This window comes from Fukomys damarensis, unplaced genomic scaffold (genome assembly GCF_012274545.1).
Source record: "Fukomys damarensis isolate Sample0158 unplaced genomic scaffold, DMR_v1.0_HiC HiC_scaffold_2, whole genome shotgun sequence".
Lineage (NCBI taxonomy): Eukaryota > Metazoa > Chordata > Mammalia > Rodentia > Bathyergidae > Fukomys > Fukomys damarensis.
Window position 1 is genome coordinate 27,129,305 of NW_022900914.1, and position 9,829 is coordinate 27,139,133.

At 43.1% G+C, this 9,829-nt stretch overlaps 1 protein-coding gene across 3 annotated transcripts in view; it reads right to left on the reverse strand.

Annotated features, from left to right (window-relative positions):
- Positions 1–9,829, reverse strand: part of Lhcgr (luteinizing hormone/choriogonadotropin receptor) — a 67,326-nt gene that overhangs the window by 5,649 nt on the left and 51,848 nt on the right. For all 3 annotated transcript variants that reach the window (XM_010615809.2, XM_010615808.2, XM_010615810.1), the window contains 2 exons: positions 4,262–4,447; positions 1,328–1,408 (listed from right to left, as the gene is read on the reverse strand). In XM_010615809.2, coding sequence (XP_010614111.1) covers positions 1,328–1,408; positions 4,262–4,447 — 267 coding nt within the window. The remainder of the gene's footprint in view (positions 1–1,327; positions 1,409–4,261; positions 4,448–9,829) is intronic.

Below are 9,829 nucleotides of genomic sequence, written 5' to 3' on the forward strand. Positions count from 1 at the left end.
TTTTTTTTTTTTTTTTTTGAGAGTTGAATACATACATAACTATCCACAGGCAGCCATTTAACTTAGGTTATGTATTAATTTCATATAGTTTGGGGATGCCAGAGGTCAGGGAACTTGTGTTATAGCAACGTTAACATAGTACACTCAGAGGAAGGCTCCTTTGGAAAGGCTTCAGATAGGGGCTGATGAGAATTACTGAGGGTGAGTTAAAGTTTCTCCTCTCCGGCAAGCCACCCTGTGGTTTTACCATCCACTGTACTGAGAAATGGCTTCCTGTTGATGACTATAAAGGCATATATGATACAAAGAGAGGAATAGAAAGGGTGTAGAAAAGGAATTCTGGAGGATATATAGTATTAGATTCAAAGAAAAGGAAAAGAAGGAGACAATAAGAATACCTTACTTTACATGCTATCTTTAATAACTCCGTTCACAGGTTTCTGAAAGTAAAATGCTGCCCCTTATAGATAAAGAAAAAAGTCTCTAAAAAGCAACTATAGCCTATCAGTAGCCCATACTGCAGGGATTACCACTGAGGATTCATATCTGGCTCTGAGGAGCCCAAAGTCCAGCATCTTTCTACCATAACCTGTACTACCTCTATGTAGCTCAGAGATGGGGCAGAGCGGGATACAAGACATGGGCAAGGTGTCTTGGGCATTTGGTTTTGTGGGAAGAATAATAAAATTTTTGAATCTCAGTCAGTGTGGAATAGAGACCCTGTGATTATCTTGAGGTATGCTCTTTTATGAGAGAAGGTAAGTAAAATGTCAAGGCAGCCAGCTTTTAAAGGAGGAAAAATGTTAAAAATTAGTCAGTAGAATAGAACTATAGCTCCTATCCGGTGTATGATAGTGATGATATTAAGATTATTTGTGGACTCAGGAGGCTAGTGGTCAGGGTGGCCTTAGCTTCTTTGAAGGGAAGTGGCAAATTCTAAACACTCTGTCTGCAACCAGTTAATATTTGTGGATTGGTGATTATGTGATTAGTAGATTCTCACAAGTAAAGCTATCATTTAGACCATCTTCAGTTATAGCCAAATATTTGCAGATAATACTGTATTCTTTAGAATTTAAATAACTGTAGGATGAACATTTAAGTACATTTAAAAAATAATTTTTCTTTTGTTTTTTTAAGAAAAAAAGGCTGATAAAGATACACATATAATTATATGCAAATCCCCACTTTAAATTATTTAAAAATACCTTGCAAACATCCTCCTAACCAAGACTTTTATCAGAGGAAAATTGTTGGCACTCATAACAATAAGGTACACACAGGACAAAATATAAATTCCTGAGTTTCTTTGCATGCAAATACTTACAGTGTTTCATTATTTGGTTTTCTTGCTGTGCTTTCACATTGTTTGGAAAAGTTTTCAAAAATAGAAAATGAAAAATTCTTTCTGAAAGAGAAGTAAACACACATGCAGTTGAGCTTTCAGTCTTTAAATCTGATCATTTCTATTTATGTTTTGTTCATCTAGATTCTTTACCTATACATGGGCAGTGTTGTGCTTGGCACCATTGTTCTAACTGAAATACTTTCTGAGGGGTGAGGAAAGACTTCTGAATTGTCAGCAGTGTGCTCTATATCTGACATGGGTTTATTGTGTGTAGATAATTCCACAGATGACAGGAAATATGGATATTATTGACTTTCAAATGATGATACTGGATTCTCTTCTGTCTTCTTTGGATTTATTTTTCCTTTGGAATTTTATCATAGATACCAGGAAAGTCTTGGGGGCCATCTGCCCAGGCAGCTGTGTGCATTATCCAGGGGTGGGGGTGGGGACACAACTGAAAGTTTATACAAACGTTCCGCAGGCCCAGTTTGAGGCTTTTCTCTTCACTGGTGTCCAAGGTCTTCAGCTTTAGGGACACAGAGGGAGTCAGTTAAAACTTTAATCCCAATCAGGACAACTGGGTAACTGCATTCTGTCTTCCTATCTCACCCTGATACTGACCCATAACTGCACAACTGTCCCTTTTTTCTTGTAGCTAGAAGTAGTCTCATCTACAAGAATAAAAAGTCTTGAATGAAAAATTTCTGAATCAGTAATTTCAGAAGGGCTGTGACCTCTTTGCCACAGAAGTGTAGGTGTCCAGAATCCACTTCATCATGAACCGTCATGCCTGTTATTTCTCTGATCTGGTCTCTTACCACCTTTGCTCACTTTCAGTCTATCCTTCACTGCTGCCAGACTGTTAATTTATAACAGCGAATTGCATAGTCTTGCTTTAAGTTGTTTGTTGTCCTTCCCCTCACACACCACTTGCGCCTCACATATGCTAATTATCTCATTTTAAATTCTCAACGGTTTCCCATCCTTTAACGCCTTGGGCTGGTAGAGCCCATCCTGGTCCACTTCTCCCTGGCTTCCCCTCCTACCTTATCTCCCACCCACCATATACTTGTGAGTGTTCTTGTTCCAGTGTTTCTGAAGGATGTTCGTGTAGTATCTCGTGCTTTCAAAAGATCCACTGTGTTTTCTTGCCATACTTTCCCCCATACCTACTCTCCAACTTCCTCTTTTAGCAAGCCTTCCAGAGTCCCACTGCCATTTAGAAACTTTCCCTTATACTTCCAGAGCACTCTGTTCCGTTCTCAGCTGTGTTATAACAGCTGTATTCAGCACAAGCATGGGCTCTCTCATGTTGCTGCCACTCTGAGGGTTGGGACAAGTGCTTCCATATCTTGTCACCTGCAGTCTGAACACACTGTTTGGAACATGCTAAGTACTCGATAAATATTCTTTAAAGCTCGGTGATGGGTGCATGACTCAACACAAAAAGTGTTTTCTCTTCTCACCTACCCCAAATCCTCAGTTAGAACTGAGTCTACCCACACAAGGCATAATAATGCATGCTGGTTGATCAGTTATAAATAGGTTGATTTCAAACAAAGACAGCAGCAGCCTGGAGTCACTTTCTCAGTGCCTTATCTAATTAACTGATTGAGAATATCTGTAGGCTAAGGTAACAACACTTTAGGGTAGTGGTTTTTTTCCTACTATGAGTTGAGACTTGGTGGGTCAGGAAAACAATAGGTGCACCAAGGGTGGCAGTGAAGGGCTGGGGATTTGGCTCAGTGGCACTGTGCCTGCCTTGAAAGTGCAAGGTCCTGAGTTCAATCCCTGGTACTGCCAAAAAACAAAACAAAACAAAAGACTGGCAGTGAAAACAAACATGAAATAGAGGGAGCTTGGGCTGTAGCCTAGTGGTGCCACCCTGCTTAGCAAGTGCAAGGTCCCGAGTTTGATCCCCAGTACCAAAGTGGAGGGGGGAATGCAATAGAATAGAGTAAAACAGACAAGAGAAGATATATCGCTTTTTCTTTTTTTTTTGGTACCAGGGATCGAACTCGGGTCCTTGCAGTTGTGATGCAGGCAGCAGCACTACTGAGTTAAATATTGCTTTGTTGTGTTTCACTTATAAATGTTGCAATGCAAAAAAGGTATTTTTTACTATGCCTCTCAGTCAAAAGAATCTAGAAAAAAATGCTCCAAAGAAGGAAGGGCATTCTGCCATCTGCCACCATTCTGGAGTGAGGTGAATCAGCAAGATGCTTTCTGCTGGAGCTCGTGCCCCTTCTGCCTGCGTACTATGTGAATTCTAAGGCTGGGCTGCGGCACAGTGGTGGAGTGCTCGTGTAACATGCTCAAGGCCCGGGTTCCATCTCTGGAGCAAAGGAAAAGAAAAAAAGCTGATTTAAACTAATCCTTAGGGAGCTAGGATTCTGATTTCGAATTGAAGCTGCTCTTCTATTGGGAGAAAGATCATTTTTAGTGAAATACCCTTCCACAAAATTTTTGTCCAGTTTTATTAAAGATCAAAACATGAGATAAAATTTACCCTCCTGAGCCCAATTCTCCTGCTTCCTTAAATCACTGTTAAGGATTAGAACTAAGTGATACCACTTTGAGATACCAGTTTTGTACTTCATTTAGCAATCGCTAAAACAGGCTGTCATTCCATTAGCCAGAGTGAGCTACGGAGGTCATTTACTTGCAGGGTGAATCAATCTTTTGGCAGCATTTCTTGAGGAAACAGGACAGTTATGTTGTCATCTTGTTTTTTGTTTTTTGTTTTTGTCTGTCTGAGTGTGACCCTCAGTTGGGTCACTACTCAGTGACTACTGAGTTGGCTGGGAAGGCTGGGAGCGGAAGGGTCCAGAGCTGTCCACGCGGCGACTGGCTTTGTGAGCTGAGATTCTGCCTCAGCTGGGCAGGCTTTACCTTTTGTTTTTTACTTACTCTTTTGTTGGCCCGTTCCTAAAAGCACAGCAGTGGCTGGGGTAAGTCAGTGTGGCATCCAGGAGATTGGTAAATTTTTCTCTTGATGGCAATTTTTTTAGAGAATAGGATGATGTGGCAATTAGCGTCTGAATGGACTCCAGTCCGTAGCTCGGCAGGGCCTGCAATTTGGTGGAAGAAATATCCCTGCACAATATAGGGAAGAAAAGCTTTTTATTTACTAATTTTATGCAGAGAATGGAACTTCCCCTTACCAGTCCTGTCATTCTTAGCTTCTGAGAAATCTTGTCTCCATTTTGCTTTTCCCCATAATTCTCCTTTTCAGTTACTCTCATTAATACTTGAATTCAAAAGAGTGATTGTATGATTTTTTTCTCATGTGCACCCCATTCTTCTTTTCAAGGTTGAGCATAACTCCCTGTACCTGCCATACATTCATTAGCATTTCTGTCTTTCCCCTCTCCTGGTTCCTTTCTCCCCCTCTCCTTCTCTGTCTTTCCTCTTAGCAGAAGTGAAATAACTACTTGCTTTAGAAGACAGCAGGCACCTGCGGTGACATAAGCTTTTGTGCTTTACCCCAGGGGGAAATATTCAGGGCTTCAGATGCCTCAGTCTCTGATTGATCAAGCCCTGCGGGGGAGGTTTTCATGAAGCACAGGCTGGTTACCCTGTTAAGAGCTGCTGTGTGGCATCAGCCATCATCTACCTGGGAAGCAGAAGGTGCCTTCTCTAATGGCAAGCTGGATTCATCTGTTAAAAGCAAGCAACACTCTGCCATGCAAGCAAAGCTGTGTGGAAGGCTCAGCCTTTGTAAACAAGGTCCTGCATGCCTCAGTTTTACTAGACTTGTGGCAATGTCCAAGAAAATTTTGAACACCTACAATATCGGGAGGAAGTCACCACAAATTAAAAAATTCGGCTCATCTTCTGGCAGCTGCTGCTGCTGCCCCATGAAGCTTTGGAGCAGCACAAAGCTGCCCTACTCCTAGCAATGTGCCCCAGTATAGAGTGTCTAGTGTGTGGGAGGGCATCACCAGGTGATGGGTAGATGAAGCCCACAGCCTGGAATGGGGACTGGTGCAGTCTCTTAGAGGGACCATAAAGGTGGCAGGATTTGCCCAGGAGTGCCTCTGCCCACTGTGTGCTTGTGTTGAGTCAGGTAACCTGGGCTCTCAACCTGCCTTACAGAGTTACTGCCTTGTACATATATGAAGGATCAAGCACAGACTCTTTGCAGACTTGGGGTGTGTTTTTGTTTTTGAGTGATTACATTTAAAAATTGGATTTTAAAATGGTAAAGCCTCATTGCAAAAGAGTGGTTCTCTGATAGTTTTCAATTACAGGGACAGACTAGTGAAGGAAATATATTGAAGGTAGAGGAATATTTCTAGATACTAGTCCAATCCTGGGGGTCAAATGGAATTTCTGCTTAGGAAGGAAGAGACCTGGTCTGGCCTGAAGTACCTATAGTCATTTTGAAGCAGTCAGCCGACCTTCTTTTCAAGACTGTCACACTCACATTCTTCTCCTGGACTCTGTAACTGCACAATTCTTGGAAGTAGACAGCCAGAGGCAGCTGTCTGTCCTATGGCCATGTTGGTGTGCTAGGCTGGAGAGCGTTCAGCCAACCTGCAAGACTGAGTCTGGTGTACTTTTAACTTGAGCCATATAGCCTTAGAATTGGGTGGCTAGAGCTGAGGGGCTGAAGAGAAAGCAGGAGGCAGGAGGCCTGAGCTAGTGGAAACCCTAAGTAAGCAGAAGTCAGGTTGAGAGGAGAGTAGAGAAAGTTAGGATGGCCAGTGACAGAAAGAAGTAGGATCAAGAATTTTATTGGTGGGTGTTAGGAAGTAGAGTCAACAGCAGTAGTGGCTAAAGGAGGTCAGGAAAGGAGACTGGCCAGATTTAGGAGACAGACCAGTGGTGGCAAACCTATGGTATGTGTGCCACAGTGGGCACGCAGAGCCCTCTCTGTTGGGATGCAAGCCAGGTCACTCCAGCCAAGGTTAAACAACTTATCAGCATGCATACAACAGCAGACATCACTTTAGTTGTGTAAAAGCACACCAAATGCACACTTTTACCTTTCAACAAAAAGCTGTTTGTATCATTGAAAGCTGTGTGCTGTGGCTTGTATCTAGTTGTCCCCCCAAAGCCTCATGCAGTCATCAGTGAGGCTTTTTCAGAGGTGGCTGGATCTAGAGCATGTGATGTTAGAATTGATTCACGGTGCAATGCTAGGATCAAGGGCACTAGGATTAAGGGTGTGTGTGTTACCTGCCCTAAGTAATTTGGAAAGATAAAAGGGGAAGAAAGATGCTGTTAAGATCCCTTGTTGCTTTTGCTACCTTCTGCCTGTCCGCCATGCCACCTTGCCTTTAAGGCAGCCAGTTATGAACTGAAACCTCTACAAACTGTGAGCTAAATAAACCTTTCTCCCTTTACGTGTTGGGTATTTTGTCTCAGCAGCAAGAGAAAAATAAGACACTGTGTTATTGTGTTTTTCTTTTAAGTCAAAAGATGTTCATGTATGAGTAGTTTTTTCAAAACTAAAGCCTCAGTGTGCAGGTTTAATTGCAGTGTTAGCACTTCACAGTAAATAAGTTGGTTTGGGGTTGCAATTTGGGCACTTGTCTCTAAAAGATTTGCATCACTGCTGTAGATACTGCCTGATCTTGACAGTGGAAGGGTGAGAAGTAGAGAAATAGAATCAATAGGTGATTGTGGGTAGGAGTCAGGAAGTTGATAGTGGCAGGGAGCTGGGAAGTAGGCAGGGGTTTATGTGGGGCTTACAATGGGAGAAGATAGAAAGTAGTCAGGAGTTGATAGGAGCAGGACCTAGTATATACGAAATAACCAGGACAGTTCATTTCCTTCCTGTGCTCAAACCTCTGAAGCTTTCCCGTCTCACTCAGAGAAGCCACAGAGTCCTCATGACCCTCATACTTTCATAGGCGTTTGCTTAAATGATGCTTTTTTGGGTGGTCTTCCCTGACCATCCTAAAATGGTAGCTCCACCTGTCCAGAACTCCTTCCCCCGCCAACTAGCTGAATTTTCCTCCTCCACAGCCAACACCATTTGGCCTACTACACAGTGTATTTACTTATGTGATTCTTGTCTGTCTTCCCTCGTTCTATGAAGGTAGAGATGTTTGTCTTACCTGCTTTTTCCTTGATGCCTAATACTGTTCCTGGCACACAGTTATTGAACTAATGAATGAATGAAGAAACAAACTAGGTTACCCTGCTTTCTGTTGTATTTTGCATTGTAAAATGACTTGATTGTTTGTTGTCTCCCTCATGTGACTGCAGTCTCTTAAGGGGCGGAGACCACAGCCATTTTGCTCTCTGCTATTCTCTAGCTAGGAACCTGGTGAGCAAGTCATGTTTGCTCAGTGTTGAATGAATAATAGGGTGCCACAGGAGGAAGCAATGGGCTTTCACCTCTGTGGAGGAGCACATGTGGTCTCCCTATTAGAGCTATAGAATGTCCCAGACATGTTCTGTTTCTCCCTGAAGCCTGGCTAAAGCTACAGCCCCTCTTTATAGGATGTTTATGGTTAATTTGTTCTTCCTCTCTGTTTTCTCACATTTTTACCCCAAACCACTATCAGCTGAGGGAGCCAGGCTCACCCCTGGAACCATCTGAGAGTCTGACACTCAGATCTCTGCCTTTGGGACCCATGGGTGGATTCTAGAGGGGAATCAGCCCCTCTGCTTGTGCATGACACCAAACTCCCTTCAAATTCAAATGTAGAATCACTGGTCATTCAAGAGATGCAAAGTAAAAGCACACTGAGATCCACTTCACGTCAGAAAGAATGGCTCTTTATCAAGAAATCAACCAATAACAAATACTGGCCATCCTGTGGGGAAAAAGGAACCCTTCTCCACTGTTGGTGGTAGTGTAGACCGGTGCAACCACAGTGGAAATCAGTGTGGAGATGCCTCAAAAAAACGAAAACTAGCAGTTCCAGTTGACCCAGCTATTCCCCTTCTTGGTATCTTCCTAAAAGAATTAAAAGCATCATACCACAGTGAAACATACATACCTATGTTTATGGTGACACAGCTTGTAAAAGTTAAATCTTGGAAACAGCCAAAGTGCCCATCAGTGGGTAAAGATGTGTTTTTCATATATAATGGAATACTACTCTGCTATAAAGGATAAACAAGACATTTCTAGGAAAGTGGATGTACCTTGAGATCATACACTAAAGTGAAATAAATCATACACACATGTTTAAATATTGCATTATTTCCCTAGTGTGAGAAACCGAAAGAGTAAATAAGGACCAAAATGTATAACAGATATTGGGAAAGGGGAAGAAAATGTTCAAATGGGAAGGGGAAAAGGGAGAAGTCAAGGGGAAAGAGAAAGGGAAGGCTCGCTCTCCTTTGATCAGAGATGTCCCGGCAGATTGTCCCTACAATGAAGGCTTGTAGTGGTTCTGGTCTAGTCTTGGTTTTTGGCTTTTTTACCTGACATATCTGGTGCCCAGACCCAGAAAGAAGGCAGCCGATTAAGTGACAGTCCCCCACAGGATGAGTCGATTGGCCTTTCTGCCATCTCCTGCGAATACATATGCTGAGCCAGGACCTTGTTGGGGCTCTTTGCCTTCACCATTGCTGATACACATCCACACTGGTCACTGATTTCAGGGTGAGTAGGTAGTTAGCTTCCCCCTACTGGGGTCCGCTGTCTTGTTCTCATTCTCTCCCTCTGGGGACTTCTCAGAAATCCAAGTATTGGGCCAGAGAGACCCTCTTAGGCCCAGGACCATACCTCTGGGGGACACCCTGTTATGTTAGCCTGACTCCTCTCATTCTCCCCTTCTGGGGACTGGCTCTGGGAGTATCAAAAGAGTTGAAGATGTTCCTCTCTTTTGCCCTCCTCTTAGGGAGCTAACTCCTCCTCCTCACCTGCTCTCATATGGGCGCCCAACAATCCAGACACTCTCCTCTCAACACTTCTTGGCTGCCTCCTGGCACATCTTCATCCCCTTGGATTGTTGTGACCCAAATTTAAGCCAAAATGACTAATTTTTTATTGCAACCAAGTTTGACCTCAGTACAGCTTAGACAATGAATCTCAATGGTCAGAAAATGGCACTCTCAATTTTACATGATTTATGCAGTTTTTGTCAATGCAATGGCAAATGATCAGAAATCCCCTGTCTACAAGCCTTCTTCTACCTATCCTTTTGCTCTTCCCCCTGTCAAACCAGTTCATCCTCACAGGTTCTTCTAGCCCAAATTCCTTCCTTCACCTCTCCTGACTCCCTGTTTGATCCAGCCAATCACTCATCGGTTTACACCTCCCCCACTGTATAACCCAGCCAGCTCTTCTGTATCCTCTCATGTTCATCTCCGCCATATTGTGACCCTTCCTCATCTCTGCTATCTTGTGTCTCTCCACCACATACCCGCTCTCTCCCTGCTCCTCCAGCACCTCCCAAACAGGAGCATGAGTTAGCAACCACTTCTCTGCTTACTCTTCCTTCCCCAGCTTCCTTGGAAGAGAGAGGAAAGCAAGACTCTGCAAAAAAAAAAAAAAAAAAAAAAAAAAAA